The sequence below is a fragment of the Sorex araneus genome, chromosome 1 (genome assembly GCF_027595985.1).
Source record: "Sorex araneus isolate mSorAra2 chromosome 1, mSorAra2.pri, whole genome shotgun sequence".
Classification (NCBI taxonomy): Eukaryota; Metazoa; Chordata; class Mammalia; order Eulipotyphla; family Soricidae; genus Sorex; species Sorex araneus.
The window spans coordinates 152,462,782-152,485,805 of NC_073302.1; the positions used below are offsets into that span (position 1 = coordinate 152,462,782).

General features: G+C 41.4%; 1 protein-coding gene across 3 annotated transcripts in view; it reads right to left on the bottom strand.

Moving 5' to 3' along the window:
* The window catches only part of GFM2 (GTP dependent ribosome recycling factor mitochondrial 2), a 34,148-nt gene extending 11,244 nt beyond the window's left edge, over positions 1-22,904 (bottom strand). The window contains exons 1-15 of one of the 3 annotated variants that reach the window (XM_055123118.1): positions 22,797-22,904; positions 21,061-21,144; positions 19,698-19,782; positions 19,213-19,261; positions 18,623-18,720; positions 16,450-16,575; positions 15,238-15,326; positions 13,276-13,364; positions 12,568-12,628; positions 12,119-12,298; positions 10,338-10,418; positions 7,239-7,387; positions 5,373-5,513; positions 5,192-5,291; positions 1,209-1,398 (exon numbers count right to left, since the gene is read on the bottom strand). In XM_055123118.1, the coding sequence (XP_054979093.1) occupies positions 1,209-1,398; positions 5,192-5,291; positions 5,373-5,513; positions 7,239-7,387; positions 10,338-10,418; positions 12,119-12,298; positions 12,568-12,628; positions 13,276-13,364; positions 15,238-15,326; positions 16,450-16,575; positions 18,623-18,720; positions 19,213-19,261; positions 19,698-19,782; positions 21,061-21,120 (1,498 nt within the window). In that variant the 5' untranslated portion in view covers positions 21,121-21,144; positions 22,797-22,904. Of the gene's footprint in view, positions 1-1,208; positions 1,399-5,191; positions 5,292-5,372; positions 5,514-7,238; positions 7,388-10,337; positions 10,419-12,118; positions 12,299-12,567; positions 12,629-13,275; positions 13,365-15,237; positions 15,327-15,481; positions 15,846-16,449; positions 16,576-18,622; positions 18,721-19,212; positions 19,262-19,697; positions 19,783-21,060; positions 21,145-22,716 lie in introns of those variants that run through there. The other 2 variants (XM_055123112.1, XM_055123125.1) reach the window with 2 other exon arrangements.
* Positions 22,905-23,024: the final 120 nt, after the last annotated feature.

Sequence of the window (23,024 nt, forward strand, 5' to 3'; positions counted from 1 at the left end):
GCATGACGGAGCTCCACAGAGATGTGAACCTGCCCAAAACCTCAGGCTCCCCGGGTCTTTCTGGCTGAAAACCCCAGGCCTTCTCAGAATTGGAATGGGTGAACTCCCCACTCCTGTCCATACTTCCAGACACCCCGGCAGCCACACACACACCCCACTGCCACCACTGTGTAAGCCCACCTAGAGGTCCTGTTCCAGAGACTCATACTTAAACCTTGAAGGAGATCCAGTAGCCAAAACTTTCTCTAATACCCGTTCCCAGCTGAGACCTTTGGGGTGATCCCAGGAGCGGGGCAGACCAAGTTTCTGCCCTACCACAGCCCCAGCAGCCGCACTCATGCCCAGCAGCTGCCGCCATGCCTCTGACCAGACTACCCTGTGAAACACTCTGGATTCCTGGAACGACATTCCCAACTCTGCAGTACTAACATGCCAGCAGGAGCATGCCAGATTGGCTGGGATGTGACTAACTAACCAAGTAACCCCAACTAACACAGAAGGCTTACCAAGCAACAACAGCTCAGGAAGTTCTCAAATAAGGGTTTAATATCCCCAGGGAGAGATGAAATTTTCATAAGTTTTCTTTTACTATTTTTTGATCATTCCATTAAACATTTAATGGTAACATGCAATATAAAATAAATTATGTGGACACCCAAAAGGAAAGAGAGATATCAAATTGGAATGCCCCACCACAGAGGCGGGGTGGGGTGGGGGGATGGGATTGGGGGGGTAGGAGGGATACTGGGTTCATTGGTGGTGGAGAATGGACACTGGTGGAGGGATGGGCTCTCAAACATTGCATGAGGGAAAAACAAACACAAAAATGTGTGAATCTGTAACTGTACCCTCACTGTGACTCACTAATTAAAAAATAAATAAATAAATAAAATTATGTGGGCCTGCCACAGAGGGCAGGTTTAAGGGTTCTTGGGAAAATGGAGACAATGGTGGAGGAAAAGTTCATAGTAGTAGTGAGTCTGGTGTTGGAATACTGGAATGCCTGTGACAAAACATCAGGAACAACTTTGGAAACCTGGTGTTTAAGTAAAATGGGGGCAAAAAAATCAAATAAAAGCTAGACTCATCACACAAAATATCAATAAACTCAGATAAAACCAAAATAAATCAGATATCTGTTGAAGGCTCTAATGGGACTATCTTAGCGAAATCAGCACACTAATTGATACACTATGACTAGTTTGTACCTGGCTGCTTAGCCACTGAAGGGGGTTCTATGGTACAGAAGAAAACAGGCTCTGGAATCTCCACTCCCGCCAGTACCAGTCTCTCCACTTCACTGCTTTGTCTATGCTTCTTCTCTCCAACTCTTTCGGCTCGCCGAGCTGCAGCTAATGCACTGGACTTGGATGAAACAATGGTGTCTCCAGTGGCAGTCTGCAAGCAAACAAGATGGCTTAAAAAAAAAAAAAAAAGATTGTTGGTAAATACTCAGCTTCCTCCAAGAACTATAAAGTAAGAAAAAATTAATGCGGCATATTTATTTTCAGCAGTTTAAGAAACTTATAAAAGTAATTATGACTTTGGACAGGTAAACTTATTTTTTGTTGCTTAACAATTCTGTCCAGGGCTGCAGAGATAGTACAGGGGTTAAGGTGCTTGACCTGCATGTGGCTGACCCTCAAAATCTCATATAGCCCTGTGAGCAATACCAAAAGTGACTCTGTTGGGGTCTCAGTAGCTGGCCTGAGACTTTGACTAAATTCCCTGCTCCTGAAAGAGCCGGCCCTGTTTACAGGGGCCCAGGAGCCCAAGGGCTTGTTTCAGCACTCCACACACGTAAGCACTCTGACTGAGGATGAGGGATCTGCCTGAGCTGATATACCTGGCCCTGAGAGCGGGAGATGTAAATCATTAACATCTGTATTGAGCCTAACAAGGTAAATGTGATACATTTATTGCCCTTGAAATGCATGTATAAAACCCGCTGTGTGAGAGCTAATAAAAGGATTGCTGACTGACTGCCAGCCTTTCCCCTCTGCGTGGTTCTTTCTCGGTGGCGGTGGGAGTCCTCGTGTACATGGAGGGTCAGTGCAGAGGCTTCTCCCCTTCTCACTCCCTCTCCTACAGGGAGTAAGTCCGGCGACCAGGGGATTATACTCCAGTGTGCCGGGGTCGACCGGCCAGGACCCCGACACAAAGCCGGGAGTAAGCCTAGAGCACTCCAGGCGCACCACAAGCCCAAGAAAAAAAGAATTTTATCCAAAATATTCTAATAAATAATCAAACAGAAAATAAAGGTCTAAAATTCATTTGACAGGAACAAATACACCGTTCTCAATTTTCCCAATCACGTCAAGACAGGTTAGGCAGCGCATCTGCTACTCATTAGGCAACTGCGACCCCCAGCAAGCTCACAGGTGGGCTCTGCAGCCGACCCTGGCAAGTGTGACCTTGACCGTGTGCCTCAACCAAGACTGCAGGCGCAGCAAACTCACCACAAGCACCGCCATGAGAGGAGGGCAAGGCTCAGTCAGCACCTCGGCTGCGTGTGCGACCACCACACCTCATTTGTGGCCCCAGCCAGGAATTCGGGAGGCACGAATGCATGCAGCCCCCAGTGACTATGACAATATTGACAACAACTAATGCCAACAATGACAAAGGAATGGCAGGGAGGGCATAAAGCACTAAATAAAAGTGCAGGGCCAGATGGACTTGGGAGGGCATCATATCAATAAAATGAGTGAGAAAGAGAGGGACAGATATAGAAGGACTGCATTCCTTTGTGGGATATGAAATAAATATATATAATAGAAGACATATCCACGGCCAGGGAAAACAGGATCTAGGAGGGCTGGTAAATGGTTGGAATCAACCACAACTACAAGTGTATGGAGGCAGAGGGTCGGAAAGAGAGAGAAATGACCAGGATGACAATAGCTGGAATGATCACGCTGGACAAGAACTGAATGTTAAAAGTAGGTAAAGGGATAGTTGATAGTCCTGATAACGTTTCAGTATCTGTACTGCAAACCACAATGCCCAAAAGGAGAGAAAGGGAGAGTGAGGGAGAGAGAGGTAGAGTGAAGGAGAAAGAGGAAGAGGGGGAGGGAGGAGAGAGAGAGAGGAATGGGGGAGAGGGAAAGAAGGAGAGAGGGGGAGAGCGAAAAGGAGAGATGGGGAAGAGAGAGAGGGAGAGAGGGAGAGAGAGAAAAAATGTCTGCCACAGAGGCAGGCTGGGGGTGGAGGGGAGGTGATGGGAGGGAAACTGGGGACTGTGGTGCTGGGAAATGAATGTACAGTGGTGGAGGGATGGGTGTTGGAACACTGCATGACTGATAACTAATTATGAACAGCTTTGTAAGGGTCTATCTCACAGTGATTCAATAATAAAATGTTAAAAGGGAAAAAAAGTGCAGGGCGAATGCCTAGAATACTCCTGGCAGCAAAACCAAAGGCTGGCTGCATCCTGGGCACTGCACAGACCTGCACGGAAAGGACCAGGGACATCCATGCATTTATGTGACCCAAGTGGCAGGGCTGGAGCGATAGCACAGCGGTTGGGCTTTCGCCTTTCATGCGGCTGACCCATGTTCGATTTCTCCGCCCCTCTCGGAGAGCCCCGGCAAACTACAGAGAGTATCTCGCCTGCATGGCAGAGCCTGGCAAGCTACCCGTGCGTATTGGATATGCCAAAAACAGTAACAATAAGTCTCTGTTTGTCAAACAGTAATGAGAGACGTTACTGGTGCCCACTCGAACAAAAGGTGGCAGGACTGAGGGGCTCCCCACCGGTCAGAACCCCAGCAAGGAGGACAGCAGAGATTACTATCCAGATGACAGTCTTTCCCTCCGCCCACTGGAGATCTGTGTGGGCAATGTGGCCAGAGTGCCAAGTCCTTCACCGGGAACCCTAGAGAGAAGCGTGTCCACCTTGGTGAGCCACAAACTGGAACCATCACAGCCACAGCAGCAGCTAGTTCTTACCATGCCCCTCCTCCATCCACAGACACAGCAAGTCCCCCTGCGACCTCCAATTGATTTTTTACTCAATGTCTAGTGACCCCATGTTTACCACAGCGTTATTTCTAATAGCCTAGGTACTAAAATGCCCATCAACACATGTCTGAATAAAGTTGTACCAACTTATCCACCCATCTACCCACCCACACGGGGGACTACTACTCAGCTATGACAAAGAGGATGAAGTCCAGAGGCAGGAGAGATATCTCAAAGGGGCCTGAGTTTGATCCCCAGCACCAACAGGTATGGCCCTTGTGGGCTCTGGCCACAACACACTTCTGGGCCTCCTGCACTGAGCACACACAGCCCGGCAGAGTATTACAGGAAGTGACTCCAAGACCCCTGAAGTCTACTCAAGAGGCACACCTCCCCCACGAGATAAAGATCTTTCCTTTTGCAGCCCCTTGGGTGAACTTAAGAGCAAGTTATACTTAATACAATTCACCAGACAGAGAAAGGTAAGTGCAGACGACTTCGCTGATGTGTGGTATATTAAGAAACAAATGAATCAACTGGGCCAGGGATGTGCCCTACAGGCAAGGCAAATGCCTTCATATGTAAGGACTCAGTTTGATACCCATCAACGAATGTCAAAATAACCTTTTAGACTATACATACAAGTTAGTGACAGTGAGAAGGAAAGCTTAAGAGTGGGGTGGGAGGATTAAAGATGCCAACTGTATGCTGAAGGATGGAATCAAGCTGCAAGCAGTAAAGTATTACATCCAGATGTTGCTTTCTCATGATGCACATCAGAAGTCTATATCCTGAGAAGTCAGTGTTACTGCAACAACTAAATACAACAGGGAGAGGGTGAGGTTTGGGGCTATGCCCATCGGTCATTCCTGGAGTGGTCATTCCTGGCAGTGTTCAGGGGATTATACACGGTGCTAACCAGGGATGCAGCCACTGAAGCAATATGCAAGGCAGTGCTTTACTTCCTGTTCTATCTCTCCATCCCTAGGAATATATTTTATATCAACTAAAGCCTGTGTATGTATCCATAAGTAATAAATTCCCTTACCTGTATTTAAACTGTATATAAATGCAATTCATACTATTTATAGCCTTACATAATTTTGCTTTCAATTAAATGTATAAACTATTCTGCTGATGGATATTTGGATTGCTTGGGGGGCTTTGCTATTTCAAACATGCAAACATTTAAGCTGTTAACTCCCAGAGAAAACACTAGGTCACTTACGTGTTTAAGTCCAACAGTCAAAGCAATGTTACCAGCAGTCAGTGACGGGATTTCTATATGTTGGTCAGCGAATGGCAAAAGCAGGCGACTTATTCTCTCCCTATAAAACAGAGATCTATTTCAGTAAATGTAGTCCTACAAAAATGAATGCAGTTTTAGAAAGTTATAAGCACCTACTTACGTGCAGTTTCCATTAATATTATGAACAGCCGACTGGGGTTTTATTGTGCCTGAGTAAATTCTCATAAACACCAGTGGTCCTCGCTGTTTATCATGGAGAACTTTAAATGCCAAAGCACATAAGTCGCCCTTATACCACTGCCTAAAAAATTAAGGAGATAGTCTAGAAAAGTAAAGATTTTTTTCTATGTATCTGTCGATATTGCAATCAGATCAGTGCATTACACAAATTACCCGCATGTCCTCTAAAATTCTATAGATTTTAGCTTAACTACCTAGATTTACTAAATATTGCCAGTGTCTTCCTCCACTTTGATCACTTTGTATTTTGAGTTGATTTTTTTCCTTTTTTTAAAAAAAATTTTTTCTGGGGGGCTGGAGTGATAGCACAGCGGGTATGGCGTTTGCCTTGCACACAGCCGACCCGGGTTCAAATCCCAGCATCCCATATGGTCCCCTGAGCACCGCCAGGGGTGATTCCTGAGTGCATGAGCCAGGAGTGACCCCTGTGCATTGCTGGATGTGACCCAAAAAGCAAAACAAAAAAAAAAAAATTTTTTTCTGGACACAATCAGTGATGCTATGGGTTTACACCCAGCCCTAAGCTCAGGGATAAATTCTGGTGGGATTGGGGGGGCCATATGATGAGCCAAAGATTGAACCCAGGTCAGCCACATGCAAGACAAATGCCCAACCACTGTACTATTATTAAAGCCCAGTTTATTTGTTTTTGTTTGGGGGCCACACCCAGCAGTGCTCAGGATTTACCCCCGGCTCTGCACTCAGGCATCACTCCTGATGGTGCTCAGGGGACCACAAAGGGCCCAGGGATTGAACCCAGGCTGGCTGCATGCAAGGCAAACAAACACCCTACTGTTGTACTATCGGTCCAGCCCGTTTATTTTTAAATATTGTATTTCATCTTAAATATGTGAAAATTTCTCTGAACTAGTTTTTGTCTTTTTTCTTACTGGACTAATTTAGAGATAACATAACCATTACTATCTCAAAACTAAAAATAATGAACTTTCCCAAATAGACCTCTATTCACACACAGTACCATTGCAAAGAGTTTCTCCTCAAAAAAATACACTGAGGGGGGTGGAGCAATAGTACAGCAGGTAGGGCGTTTGCCTTGCACGAGGCTGACCCAGGTTCGATTCCATATGGTCCTCTGAGCACCGCCAGGGGTGATTCCTGAGTGCAGAGCCAGGAGTAACCCCTATGCATTGCCAGGTGTGACCCATAAAGCAAATATATATATATATATATATATATATATATATATATACATATATATACTGAGGAACATTATACCACTTCTCAAAAGCCTGTACATTATATATAAAACTTTCCAATTATTGCTTTCACCCTCTTCCTATTTCCCAGTTGCTTAATCATATAAATCCATACTTTGCTCTAAAGTTGAATTTGTTTACAGAGGCAGTGCTTTTATGAATGATGTCCTTCAATAGTATTCTCTACTAGATCTCAGGAAGTATGAATCTCTTTGAAATTGCCAGATTTTACACAGAGGTACATTTTTTTGATGAAACCTTTCAAACTCTTCCTAGTTTCCACCCTACTGTGCTCAGGACTTACTCCTGGTTCTGTGCTCAGGAATCACTCCTGGCAGGGCCGAGGGGACCATAGATGGTGCTGGAGATCAAACCTGAGTTGGCCACATGCAAGGCACACACCTTACCAACTGTGCTATCTCTCCTGCTCCATATATTATTTGTATTCTTCCCCCCACCCAAGTTATTCAAAATATGGTGATCTGACTACTCCTTATGAAATAAGATCTATTCACCGACTTGTTTTTTTCAACGTTGTAAGATTTTACTCTATGTACTTGCATACTTACAGAAAGTCATAGTTGCGCTCTCCAGGTGAAGGCAAATATACAGTAATAGCATCTAACAAAGGTTGAATACCTTTGTTCTTCAGGGCACTTCCACACAGCACAGGCACTGCTGTCTGAGCCAGAGTTACTCTGTGTATCGCAGTCCGCAGCTATAAAGCAGAAAAGAGAATTATTTTGTGTATGCAGCTTACTGGTCTCGGCCAAAATATCTTGGAACTATATACCTTCTGTAAGCAAGAATGTAAAGCAGCACTTTTAAAATATGCTTCCATCAGCCTGCCTCATGAGCGGGCGGGGAGAGGACAGCTGGAATAGAGAAGGGATCACTAAGAAAATAACAGTTGGAGGAATCAGTCGGGATGGGAGATGCATGCCAAAAGTAGATCAAGGACCAACCATGATAACCTCTCAGTATTTGCACTGCAAACCATAATGCCCCAAGTAGAGAGTATGGGGAATATTGTCTGCCATGGAGGTGGTGGGAGGGTGGGAAAGGTGGGGGTATACTGGGGATATTGGTGGTGGGGAATGTGCTCTGGTGGAGGGATGGTTGTTTGATCTTTGTGTGATTATAACTCAGACATGAAAGCTTGCAACTATATCTCACGGTGAATCAAAAAAATTTTTAAAAAATTGCTTCCATCACACTTTATGGCCTTTTTCTTTACTTTCCATCATATTAATTACTAGCTGGAATACCAAATATTTTTGGTCTACTGTCTGTCTTCTCACATGCTAGAATGCAAACTCCATGTGTGCATTGCAGGAAATCTATGAAAACAATGCTAAATCCCCAGACACTACAAAAGAACTTAAAGTACCCAAAATATTTCTCGAACAAATAAACATATGATTTAACCCTGCTGGTCTAATACAAGAACTGATTGGTAACAAATATAAATGGGTTATAACTTCTTCAAATGAGTTAAGGTGATATAAAAATAAAAGGAAAATGAGAAATCAAAGGAAGTAGGAAAAGATTTTAAAAGATCTCAAAAACCAAGGAAAGCTTGGATGTGCTTGCAAGCTACTAATATGAGAAATGGGTCATTCCACTTTAGACTGTGAGCTCTCTGCAAACAGAAATCATGTGGGGTGACTCAGGGCATAATAAATGATGCCTTTAATAAACATCACACTTAAGCATTCAAGTACGAAATAACAAAACATTTTTAAAATATTCATAAATAACTGAATCGTTTCATCCTAAAGAAAAGAAAAATCACTTTTTCCACCTTATATTCAAGTAGCTCAAAAATGGAGACCCTGTGTTTTTAACTGTTTATATAAATACTGAGTGGATTGCTGGGCCCATTTTAGGGCCCATTTTATATACTTAGAAACACTTTACTTGATAATTCTTTAAGAGGAAAATAACAGTCTCTCTCCAACAGGAACACACAAAAAACAGAAGTATCTTTAAGACGTCAAGTTTTTGAAGCCAGAGCAATAGTACAACAGGGAGGGTATTTGTCTTGCACATAGCCAACCTGAGTTCGATCCCCAGCATCCCACAGGGCGCCCCAAGCACCGCCAGGAGTGATTCCTGAATGCAGAGCCAGGAGTAACTCCTGAGCATCACCAGGTGTGACACCCCAATCCCTACCAAAATAATAAAAAAGGAAGTCAAGTTTTGTTTTTTTTTTTTTTATTTTGGTGTATGTTTTTCTGGTTACACTTGGCAATGCTCTGGGGCTACAGTGGGTAGGGCGTTTGCTTTGCACACAGCCAACCCGGGTTCGATTCCCAGCATCCCCTATGGTCCCCTGAGCACCGCCAGGGGTAATTCCTGAGCGCAGAGCCAGGAGTGACCCCTGTGCATCGCTGGGTTTGACCCAAAAAGGAAAAAAAAAAAAAGAATATTTTTTAGTAAAATGGGATGCTGGGACTGCCCTGCCCGTGTTGCTAGGGGTGGAGCAACAGCCACTTGCAGGAGGCTGACTGGCTGGCTCAGGGTTCACCTTGCACTGTGGGAGGAGAGAGGCTGCGCAGTGCTGAGCACTGAACCAGGGCCTTAGACACGGTAGGATGTGCTTTGAGCTTTCTCCAGGCACACCTTCTGAGAAAAATTTTAGGCATTTTACCTACTTATGAACTAGCTTAATATATTTTAATTTAAAATTTTTTTTGGTTTTTGCGTCACACCCAGCAATGCACAGGGGTTACTCCTAGTTCATGCACTCAGGAATTACTCCTGGTCGTGCTCAGGGAACCATATGGGATGCTGGGAATCAAAGCCAGGTTGGTCGCATGCAAGGCAAACGCCCTACCACCCGCTGTGCTATCACTCCAGCCCAATTTTTTAAATTATTTTTTAAAAATTATCTTTTTAAAAGAAAAAGAAAAAAATGGAATGAAAGACCTATTACTTTTCATTAAATCTGAGTCAGAAAAAAAATTTTGAGAAAAAAGTATAAGTGTACCAATCCTTGAGCTCAATAAATTTTAAATATGAAATGTCTACCTGTTTTCCCTCCTCCACTATTTGAGGGGTGCGGGGTGGGATGTGGGCAGGCACACCCAGCAGTGCTCAGTGGATACTCCTGGCTCTGTGCTCAGGAATGACTCCTGGCAGGGCACACGGGGGACCATATGGGGTGCTGGGGACTGAACCCAGGTCAGCTGCATGAAGGTAAGCACCCTCTCTGGTGTACTATCACTCTCGTCCCACAATTTCTACCTCTGGAAGCCCGAGAGATAGTCTGGGTTGCCCAGGGCAGATTCCTCCAACACCGCACGATCCAAGCAGCACCTCATCCTCTAGCCCGGTTAGCCCAGAATTGCCCGGAGGGCCCTTCATCCACTCCAACTAAACACATTTTTACCTATGATTTCCATATTTAGACAAATTATCAGAATGAAGAGGTGACAGAGAATGAGTAATAAGCTGATTCTCTCTCAATATATGCAAAAAAGATTAAGTTTCTGATTTTGTCAAGTATATTTGAAAATTGAAAATCACTGCCATTATTCAAGTTCCTGTATAATAGTAACTTTATGTTATCCTATTTTTTGTTTTAGCCAGTATTTTCTAATGGAATGCAAAGTTTTTTTAAAAAAAAGTCCAAAAATTTAAGAGAAACCTAAAATAAAATTTACCTTTTCAGCTGGTAGCAAATCAAAATTTTCACTAAACTCTCCTAGAACTAAGTCAGCAAATTCATCATCCAAATCTGCAACCTAAAGAGAAAAAGAATTTAACTCAGTAACTTGCACGTGCTATAATTTTCAAGTGTAAATACCATTAAGATACATGATCCAAGTGTTTCATAATAGTTACATGATGAACCTTATCCAGGCCAAGTAGCTCTACATCTTCTAGAGTTTTTCTTTCAAGAGAAAGGAAACTGAAAACGGAGATAAACTAATTTATAGGAAGTCACAACCTGATAAAGCATACCAACAAAGTATTTATAACTCAGTGATCAAAACACAAAGTTTACAATATAAAGAGAGTACCAATTTTTTTCCCCCTTTGGCCACACCCAGTGATGTTTAGGGGTTACTCCTGGCTCTGCACTCAGAAATTACTCCTGGCAGTGTGCAGAGGATCATATGGGATGATGGGATTAAACCCAGGTTGGCTGTGTGCAAGGTAAGCTCCCTACCAGCGGTGAGTACCATTTTTTAAAGATAAATTTAGGGGATGCTAAAAACAAACAAAAACCACCTATGTGTTCCTTTAATACTGTGAATGTTCACCAAGTTTTTTTAAGACTCTAAAAGAAACACTTAAAATTGTAATCCTGTGATATGGGAATAAAGTTAAGATAGGAGCACAGGGACACATCAATAATTAAAATACAATGATTGGGGCTGGAGCAATAGCACAGCGGGTAGGGCGTTTGCCTTGCACGCGGCCGACCCGGGTTCGATTCCCAGCATCCCATATAGTCCCCTGAGCACCGCCAGGAGTAATTCCTGAGTGCATGAGCCAGGAGTAACCCCTGTGCATCGCCGGGTGTGACCCAAAAAGCAAAAAAAAAAAAAAAAAATACAATGATCAAGTTCGTGTCCTTTTCATGAAATATATAAAATACATTTCAGCTGACAAAAATGTTGATACTTTAAAAGTTTGTAACAGATGCTGGTGGTGGGAATAGTACCGAAATATTGTATGTCTAAAACCCAACTATTCTGTTTTTGACTGGGCCACACCTGGCAGTGGGGGCAGTGGTCAGAGTTTACTCCTGGCTCTGGCTCTGCAATCAGTCCTAGGGGGTTTTTGGGAAACCATCTGGGGTGCTGGGGATTGAACCTGCAAGGTAAGACCTACCTGCTGTATCCGCTCTGACCCCTAAAATTCAACTATGAATAACTTTGTAAATCATTATGCTTTACTAAAATCCTAAAAAAAAAATTTAAGAAGTTTATAACAGGGGGGCGAGGGGGGGCGGGGAGGTAAAAAATAAATAAATAAAAAATAAAAAGTTTATAACAGGGACTACAACATTTAATCATGGTGAAAAAAACATGCTTTAGCAGAGCTAACTGTAGCAGAAACATACCCAACCATCTTCCTAGAGAGCAAATGTGGCTGGCATCAGCTCCTGCAGCTGCTGCCTGAAAATGACTATCATGCTCCTAATGTAAGTTTGGATACGATTTCACAATAATTTCTTCTTGCATGCGGCTGACCCATGTTTGATTCCTCCGCCCCTCTCGGAGAGCCCGGCAAGCTACCAAGAGTATCCTACCCACACAGCAGAGCCTGGTAAGCTAACCGTGGCATATTCGATATGCCAAAAACAGTAACAACAAGCCTCACAAAGGAGACGTTACTGGTGCCCGCTCTAGCAAATCAATGAACAACGGGACGACAGTGCTACAGTGACAGTTTAAATGCTTATGCAATTTCAAATTCAAAGTATGTCTTTTACTTGTTCAATTAAGGCATTCCTTGCTTCAGTTGTCTCCTTCAGCAATTTAGGATCATTTTGTGCCAAGAGAGGTTTTCTCTCAAAGTCTTTTCCATCAGCTGAATTGGGATTCCAAATTAGTTTTTCTTTATTTATTACATCTACCACTCCTTTGAAAGTTTTGGCTTCACCAATTGGCAACTATAAGTCAGAAAGAGATTAACATTAATGACGCATTTAGAGAGCAGCAATAGTGATAAAAGTTGTTTAATTGTACCACTTTTCCCAAAATGTCACTGTCATTATTAACACATAACAAATAACAATTTTATTTATATCTCAGCTTCAAAAAAGAATCTGACCAATTTAAAAAACATGCACATTGTAGCATGATAAAATGTGTCAAAAATAGGTATAATAAAATAATAAAACAATTGCATTTTTATAGCTCTTGCTATTAACCAAATTACCTGTAAAAGCAAAGGTTTGGCTTTCAACTTCTCTCTGATGCTTTCAACTGCATAGTTAAAACTGTGGAAAGCAAAACAATTATACTTTAAAAAAATATTAAGATTCTGAAAATAGGTTTAAGAAAGGTCAGTAACAGAATTCTTTTTATTCTCCCTAATGTTCACCACTCAGTAACTGTCCATAGGGTGTCTCATATATTACCACTCTGAGCAGTACGAGCATTATTATACCTCCGAGTAAACTCTTGTGCAGGTCCTAAAACAGCTATGTTCTCCTCTCTCAGCCAGTTCCCTTTATTGAGAAACTATTACCAGTAACTAAATAAAATCAAAGGAGAAAGAAAAACATCATTTTCTCAGGAAATTGCAAAAAATCATTTCTACCTTCTCTCAGTAACAATGATAGGAGCACCATATCCTTCGGCAATACAGAGACTAAAAAGAGTGATGGAATCAGTAGGACTCCACGTCAGAATTCTAGAAAATAGGATCCAGCTTCTGTACATTGTACTCTGGAGAGTCATTATCCATCAGTTTGCTATTAATCCCACACTGCAACTTAGCCTTAAGGAGTGGCTACTTAAAGGTCTTTCTAAAATAAGTATGTTTATCATGAAATTCCATGGAATATTTATACTGTCCTATATTTAAGCTATAGTCCACTGAAAGCTCAAAATGTAGTCTCACTTCAGTAAGTGAAAAAAATACCTTGCTCCAGCTTTATCCATCTTGTTTAAAAAACAAATTCGAGGTATCTTGTGTTTATCAGCTTGTCTCCATACAGTGAGAGTTTGTGCCTAAAGACAACAAAAAACAGTTACACTGCGTGAAAAAATCACTAATTGGAGTAAACGAAAACCTCTTAGTACTGAGTCATCAAAAAAAAATTAAATCAAGACTAGAAGACTCTTTTTTCAGCTCGACTTCATGTTACCCTACAACACATTACATAATACTAAACTCATTTAACATCAATTTTCTAATCTCTGGAATAGAAACTTTTGTCTTAGTTGTGATGCAAAAGGAATAAATAAAAATTACTATAAAACAAACGCTGTTTGTTGTATTAAAAAATTGTATTTTTATTGTGCATAGTTGGATTTAAAACCAAAAAGGGGGGCCGGAGCCATAGTACAGCAGGTAGGGCATTTGCTTTGCATGTGGCCAACCTGGGTTCGATCCCCTGCATCCCATATGGTCCCCCAAGCACTGAGGGGGTAATTCCGGAGTGCAGAGGGGGTAATTCCGGAGTGAAGAGCTTGGAGTAACCCCTGAGCATTGCTGGGTGTGACCCGAACAGGGGGCGGGGAAGAGGGTTTAAGGAGGAAAGAAGTCAAAGCCTGCACCTATAAGTTGCAATTCTCATATTCCTTTCTTGTATCTGACTTTTCCTAATTCCATATATAGTATACATTAAACATAGCTTGGAATCTATCATAATAAACTTTGTGAAGTCAAATAGCTTTGAAGGATGAAAGCCTAATGTGCTGACTTTATTTAAAATAGAAAATAATTCATAATTTGTTACTTCAAAGTAATATTTATATGACATGCATAACTTAACTGTACAGCTCAATGAGAATAAAATGTATACATATGCCTGTACAACTTTTCCAATCAATATGCAGAACATTTTATCATTCTAAAACATTTAAGTTCCACCACCCATAAGAAAAGAAATCTGTTGATTCCTGACATCCTGACTTCATTCTGGTCTATTCTTTTTCTTTTTTAAAAAGAAGGGTTTCTTTCTTTCTTTTTTGGCTTTTTGAATTACAACATCTACTATATAATGCCTATAAGAGTGTCAATTTTTTTTGGGGGGGGTCACAACCGGTGATGTTCAGGAGTTACTCCTGGCTCTGAACTCAGGAATTACTCCTGGGGGTGCTTGGGGGACCATATGGGATGCCAAGGATCGAAAGTCGGTCAGCTGTGTGCAAGGTAAATGCTGTAACTACTATTGTCCAGCCCCCAATTCTGGTCTATTGTTAAATTTCATAAAGACCATGATTATTTCCGTTTAAAGTAACATTTGAACTCATGATGTTAGGAATACTGGTCATTTACTTTTACTGTTATCACTTGTATCACTTATTTAGTGACTTGTTCCTAGTTCAATATCCATGTGAATTTAGCTGCTATAAACACTCTGATTACTAAGTTGCCTATAAAAGAAAGAAAATGTCTCCTCCAGAGCACAGAGCTGGCATGCTCCCTGTCCACTATGAAATACTGGTGTTAAGCACAAGTTCCACTAAATGTGCAGGTACAGTCATCACCTGACTCCCCTCATTCACTTGAGACAAATTAAGACCTGGACAGGCACAAGAAAATGCTAAAACTCTGACTCAGGACTTTTTTGTCTTCTGCCAAAGTGTCATGTAGGTTCTGGCAGATAAACCTGTTATCTTGGAAATCGAGTGAAAACCCAAGGCCCTTTATAGTTCTCAACACTACCTTTCCTATGTCCCACAGAACTTCCTTTTAACTCTAAGATATGAGAATTATATACAAAGCATAATTCAACATTATATTCTAACTTCTTTCATCATAATTTGATGAACACAAATTTGCAAATCAAAGGCTATACAGTTCACTAAATCTGATATATTACTTTTTAAAAAACCATTCAGTCTATATTCACTTTATTTTAGAAATGTTTTTTACCTCTACACCAGCAGAGGCATCAAATACAGCCACTGCACCATCTAACACTCTCAGGCAACGTTCAACTTCCAAGGTAAAGTCCACATGACCTAGAAAAAAAATCAAAGATTCATAATATTTCAGAAAAACTAAAACAACCATATGGCAGAAATCCCACTTAGGCTATATATTCAAAAGTACTAAAAGAGGTATTAAAAAGGTATTTGCGGGGCTGGAGTGATAGCACAGGGGGTAGGGCATTTGCCTTGCATGCGGCTGACCCGGGTTCGATTTCCAGGCATCCCATATGGTCCCCTGAGCACCACCAGGAGTTAATTTTCTGAGTGCAGAGCCAGGAGTAATCCCTGTGCATCGCCGGGTGTGACCCAAACAGCAAAAGCAAATAAATAAATAAATAAATAGGTATTTGCACACCCAATTTTATAGTAGCACCATTCATAATAGCCAAGGATTAGACGCTATCCAAATTTCCATCAAAGGAAGAGAATGAAAATTTTGCAAATTATACACAATGTTACTTATACACCATGAAGGTATTAGGCAGCCTTAGAAGGAAAAGAATACAGCCAGAGCGATAGTACAGTAGGTAGGACATTTCCCTTGCATGCAGACAACTGGGGTTCGATCCCTCAGATGCCACATAGCTCAGATCCCAAGCACTGCCAGGAATAATTCCTGTGTATAGCCAGGATACAGTACTGCTGGGCATGACCTAAAAAAAGCAAAAAAAAAAAAAAAGGAAAGGGAATACTCTCAGATGTCAATTTTTTAAATGTTTTTTTAAAATTTTTTACAAAAATTGTATATGTTTATGTATCTATGACATGGGGTAGGTAATCATGAGAACTTTATGCTAAGTGAAAATAAAAAAGTTAACTGTAACTTTCTACCACCTGACCAATTCTATTTGTATAAGGCTTATCTAAACTAGTCAGTCTCAGAGACACAGAAAGTATAATAGTGATTACATGAGATGGATACAAGGGACAAAAGAGGTAGCTGTTTGATGAGCATACAGTTTCAGTTGCACAAAATGAAAAAGTTCTGGAGATATTACACAGCAACAAATACGCACTTGACATCACAGAACAGTACACTTAAAACTGGCAAAGATGTAAGGATGTAAGAATTCATGTTTTTAAAAATCACAATTAAAAAAAAATACAAACAAAACGATGCATTATCTGTGCATTGCTGGAACAAAAACCATACCTGGTGTATCAATTAAATTGACTCTATGCCCCTTCCAATCAAATGTAACAGCCGCTGATTGAATTGTAATGCCTCTTTCTCTTTCTTGAGCCATGAAATCTGTTACTGTGTCTCCATCGTCAACATCTAATCAGGAAAAAGATGATACAGGCTGAATGGCAAATGTGTTTTTATTGGTACTTGATATCTATCTGACATAGTTTGATTTGCTTTAAGAAAATATTGTTCAGGGGCTGGACAGATTATACAGAGGTAAGGGATTTATCCTTCAGTCCCTAGCATTGCATATGGTTCCCTGAGCACTGCCAGAAGTGCCAGCACAGAGCCAGGAGGGAGCCCTGAGCAACACTGGATGTGGCCCAAACACCACCCTTTCTACCAAAAAGGGCAAAATAATCATAAAATATTTGTTTTAATATTTAGAGCCCTCATTTCCCCCCCCAAATAAATCCTCATTGTAGAAAAAGCTTTTAAGCAAGGTTAGCAATTTTTTTGGTAAAAAGTTTTATAACAACCAAAATTAAAATCTGTTTAAGTATCTTGATTTTGCTGAACTGTATACTTTCTTTCCAGTTTAACTTACAACATTTCTTAATATTCCTCATACTTGATCCCTTGGTAGGAGGGTGATTAATACTGTGTAAAAGGCACAGGGAATGCTAAACTTAACTACTTACCTTACCACTAGTTTATAATTCTGAGCAAAATACCTAACCCAGCTAACCAAATCCGAAAGTCTAGAAAAATGGTTCTTCGTGCAATGCATTTCAAATCACTGTGGGGCTTCTGAAAAAAAATGGTTTCTACTTCTGGTGTTTATGGATCCAATGACCTCTTCCTCAAATTTTGAAATAAATTCACTTACCGGCAATAAGGAAAAGTACAATGTACTAAAAAATGTTTGATTCAGGGAAAAAAAGAGAGAGATTACAACTGCATGAGCAAAACAGTGTTTCATACTGCAAAAATCCAGCCATCCAGGCAGGCCATAGCAGATCTGCAAATATTAATTTCCATGGTAGAGCTAGGGCACGCGTATTTAAAAAGTAAGGACTGGGAAGACAGCTCAACTGATAGGAAACTTAAGAAACATGTCTAGCCACACAAGTCCCAGCACTAAGGAGGGGAGGGGAGACCCAACTGTCAGCCTGCATCACTGGCAGAGCACTGGCAGGAGCAGCCCTGCTTTCCACAGCCCCACACCGCAAGTGTGGCCCATTCTAGAAAAAATTAACAAAACTGCAAAAAGAAGAAGGCAGCGCATTCTCCCCGCCCCCACCCCATTATTTCTATAAATAAAACTACTTTGCTTCAACAGACAAAAAAGTAAATAAGTTGCATGGGGATTCAAATGTATACGAATAGTCATGGACCATGGTTTTTTGCATTACAATTTAAAAATAATTTCCAAACTTAGAATATATACAATTAGTAAATTATTTCTTCTTCTGTATGAGAATCTGAACTTTGATTAACTTTCCAGTTCATTTCTTCTAGAAATCAGAAAAGATATATCACCTATGTTACACACAAAATATGTTATGGGGGAAAAAAATCTGGTTGTTTATATTTGAATTGGGCAGAACTGTAAGTGGATTATAAATACCTGATGGAAAGTCACAGATTTAGGTTTCCCTGAGAGGGGTATGTCATGTCATTAGTGGAAAACCGAGAAGCGCTTTCTAGCGTCCTCTCCCCTCCCCTCCCCTCCCCTCCCCTCCCCTCCCCTCCCCTCCCCTCCCCTCCCCTCCTCTCCTGTTCCTCTCTAAATATATAGTATGAATCTTCTAAGCCAGAATAGCTGCAGTACATCTTATCTTTTGATCTGGCTATCACAGTGAGAACTGGTGACAGTTCTCATGCACTTCTGTGAACTGTCACAACTACTCCCATAGAAAGAAAAGTCTGTTATTGGTCTGCTGGCACACTCTGGCTCCTGGTCTGCAGCTTTCTAAGCCACAGCCACTTTGGCTACCATGGTCCTGTGAGCCTGAATCCAGAGGAACCAAAGACCCTCTGGTAAGTGTCACAACTACCTTATCTTTAAGGTGTAACTCAGGCATCAGTGCCTCCATGCCATACTCAAGAGCTCTAGGATGTCTTCTTAGTCAAATATTTCCCACTCATCTTATTATTACTAAAGGGTTTGGGGAGAGGAAGAATCCATTCTAACCTCCCAGTGATCTTGTGTATCCAGAATAGTACAAAATTCTTTCTGTGGTGGTAGTTTTGCCTGCATCAATATGAGCCATGATTCCAATATTACGAATTCTGTTTGAAAAGGAAAAACACATATTATAAGGTGACATTACCAAAATTATAAAACTAAATTATCTATTCTGTGCAAATTTCAAAGTTGGATAATATCTTAATAATTTTATAAATACATTAATATAATATTTAATAATTTGCAAAAACTAGAAAAACAGAAAACATTATCCCTTCCAAGTTATTCTGACTAAGCAGCTAATAATCAAAGACTTAACAACTTCTCTGACATTCCTCTGAAGTGTGTTTTGTTGCTATATTATAAATTTTCAGCACTGAACTGAGAAAAAAATTATCTTTAAAAATAATGCCACATTTATTTATAATCAAGGCAAAAAGTCATAGAAATTAAAGTATTGACTAACAATGCTAAAAATTATCTTTAAAGATATATACCAACATCTGTTTATAACTAGTTGGGGCAAAATAATCACAGGAATTAAAGCATTCACTAACAATGCTATGAAAAAAAGACAGAACAATGAAAGTACTTACTTATCTATAGGAGGACTGATGATAGAGTGAAGTGATTTGGTATCATTTCCTAGTAAACATAATAAAAATTGAACTTTAAAACAAGAAATTTTCCTTTAATTACAAATGAACAAAAACAAGATAACTTAAAGCAAACTCTTTAATTCCAATTAAAATAAAACCCAAGCTAAAATAACCTCTCCTTTTTAATTTTCCTATGCAGTCACTTATGAAGGGGTGACAGATGACAAAACCAGAAAGAGTAAGGCACCGAAGAGACAGTAAGAGGACTAAGGTGCTTGCCTTGTACACTACTGACCCTGTTTTGAAATCTGGCACTGCAGCTGGTTCCCTAGCACCAACAGAAGTGACTCACGAGCACAAAGCCAGGAGTAAGCCCTAAGCATGGCTGGAGGTGGCCCCAAAAGCAAAACAAATAAAACCGGTAAAGTTGTTAAGTGATAATTTCTAAAGTAAGCAGTTTTTTAAAAACTGAGAATTCGTACCTGGTAGGGAACTGTAATTTCTTTCAAGAGGCACACGTAGTTTCAATCTTTTTAAACTTGCTTTTATTTTAGAGAAACACATATTCTAGTGAGGAGAAAAAGACATAACATTAATGTTATCTTAGCATAACTCTTTGAAAGACACATTCTCAAGACCCATTTCAGACAAGAGAACCTTTAAGTCTGGGGATAGGGCCAAACGACCAGTGTTTAACAAGGCTTCAGGGTGAATCTCTAATAGCTATACTTTGAGAATCTTGATCCTCAAGTTTGTAGAGAATTAAGATGGTCATAGAAGGTTTCTTACCTGAATACTCATTGGTTCACATCTACAACCAAGAGGAGCGAGGGGCTGGCCAGGGGCAGTGAATTCTGAAATCATTAGTGGTGGTTATGTAGAATTACCTAGAAAGTTTTTTAAGCACTTCAAGTGGGGGAAGTGAAGTTGGGACATTTTCTTAAAAGGTCCTCAAAAGGGGGCTGTGGATGTGGGTCAATGAACCAGAGAAAGAAAAAAAAAAAAAAGCTAAAAACTCTCCAGATGGGGAACATGCCTTAAAAGCATGAGGGATAGAATTCGACCCCTGGCACCATCACATGCACGCAGCACAGCCCCTGCTCCTGGGAACCGCCACGTGTGAGCACTAACAAGCAGAACAACCCCAGCCAACAACTGTGCCCCATCACCATATTTAAATTGCACAACTCCCCCAGCACCCCGCCTCCTCACCCCACAGTCTAGTGTGTGTGTGACCTCCCAGTCTCTGCAAAAGCAATGAAGGGAAGATGAGAAAAAACGTTCCCCAGGCGACTTCTTCAATGTTCCCACACAGAAGCTGAATATTGTCCATCCTAATTCATCTCTAAACCATCAAACACTTATGGTTTCTAATATACTCAAACACACACCTAATGTTTATAATGGTCTGGGGCTACTGCACTGTCTTTTATGATACCAGTTAAATGCACGTCTGGGTTTTCTAGGTTTTGTTTTGTTTTTCTGTATTATTACCAAGTTTCTGGCATCAAAACACTATTATCCCAGAGGGAAAATTCAAGAGAAGAGAATTCATAGCTACCTAAATCTCCCATGTGCAATGACTAGGGTAGTTTCCACCTTTCCGGACAGATAGTATGAAAGTGTCAGTAACTGAAACTCTGAAGAAAACAAACTCCCAGGGATGGGAGATTCTTCAAAGTGCTACACTGATGATTTAAAAGTAAAAATGAACCCAGACTTTTTTTTTTAAAAAAAAGAAGGCATGCTTTTTCTTGGTTAAGTTTCCTTCATATGTTCTCATAAAAAACTAGGCATTTGGGATTAGGTTGTTGGAGTTCATTTCACATTAGAAGGAAAGCTTACATTAATGTGCATACTGGATATTTTCTTATGATTCACGGCAAGTACCCTTGAGTTGAACATCTTGGCCTTCTGAACTGTGAGTCTCTGAAAAAGAAACAGAAAAACCATAAAACTATGCCAGGTATTACAGGTAAGACATTAAGGCCTACATAATATGTTAAAAATGTATGACCTTAAAAATATTTTTAACTATTAGAAACTCAACGCATCATTCAGAAAATGAAAACTCTGTGCATGAGGAATGCTTTCCTCAACATGCTTTAGAGAAAGATATGAAAGTGTAGAAAAAGAAAAACTGAAATCAGAAAAACATACCACCTGACTATCTAGTATATAACTTTGGCAGATACTACACAGTAACGATAATACCCAGTCTAGCTATAGCCAAAGTAGTTTTTTTAAGACTGGTTTTTGCTGTTTCAGCAAAACCAGTTTCAGCATTTTAAAATCCGAAATCACAGCTGCGAGCTTAAGACAAATGATAACAACACCGTCAAGCAGTTTGCTCCCTCTATTTTACAGAAATCAAGACATGACCATTGCTTATAACGTTAAATTTCCGGGATTGCAGTAACTCTAAAAATATTATAAATTCAAGAACAGTGATATGTTCATCGAGGAAACCTATTAAAAACCTATTTAAAAGGGTTGGAGTACAGTGGGTAGGGCGTTTGCCTTAGACGTGGCTGACCCGGTTCGATTCCCAGCATCTCATATGGCCCCCTGAGCACCGCCAGGAGTGACCCCTGTGCATGGCCGGGTGCTACCCAAAAAGCCAAAAGAGAAAAAAAAAATCCCCATAAGCTTTGAAATATTCTCTCCCTGGGAGAACCTGACAAAGTACCGAGAGTCTACTGCCCACTTTGGAGAGCCTGACAAGCTCCTTGTGGCGTATTTATCCAAAATACAGTAACAGATATACACATACCTTTCATAAAGCCCAGCAAGCTACCGAGAGTATCCCACCCGCATGGCAGCGCCTGGCAAAGCCTGGCAAGCTACCCGTGGCGTATTCAATATGCCAACAACAGTAACAATAGGTCTCATTCCTCTGACCCTGAAAGAGTCTCCTATCGTTGGGAAAGACAGACGAGTAAGGAGAGGCCGCTAAAATCTCAGGGCTGAGTTTAATAGAGAAGTTACTGGTGCCCGCTGGAGCAAATCCACTAACAGGATGACAGTGATACGGTGATACAGTGAAGCTTCGAAATTCGGACAGTAAACTAACATACACCTCACTAAGCAAACACGTCAACATATCTACTCAAAACGGAATGATGCCATTCCAAACCGTGGGACAGTTAAGGCACTTCTGTAAACGAGTTGAAACCATCCAAGCTCTTCCCACGAGTGCTTGCCCGCACGTAAGGCAATGACGTCCTGCAGGGCCCTGCTCACCGCTAAACAGAGACACTCTGCACTGTGCCCAATGCATCAAAAGACCTCGGTGATTTCGGAAATTAAGTCTGGGAAACAGGACTCGGTCTGACGGCGTCCTTTTCTACTTTCTACGTTAAGTCTGCAGTCCTTTCCGGGCCAGCACTTTCCAAGTTTCACGCTCCAGAGAAGGCACAAAGACGAAGCCCAAAAGCAGAGCTAAATTCTTAAGAGGGAGGACGCGGCGGGACTGGGCACCGAGGGCTGGCTGGTCGGTACCTGCATGCAAAAAAGGTAGGCGACTGTTCCGCAAAGAGCGGGGACCTGGGCGCGCGGGGGCTGCGCGGTGCAGGCCGTACCTCAAGTCTGCAGAGACGTCCCCGAGCCTCGAGCACCTGTCACCGCGATCCCTCGAACGTCGGGCGTGCAGCCCGTGAGCTCGCTGGGCCGCTTCCGGAGCGGCGCAGCAAGCTACTTCCGGCGGTCCGCCAGTCAAATGTTGCCTGCCAGTAACTTCCGCTCCTGAAATTGAACCCGGCGAAAGGGGGCCCGGAACCAATTCATTCAGCTCCTCTTGCACCCGGCCC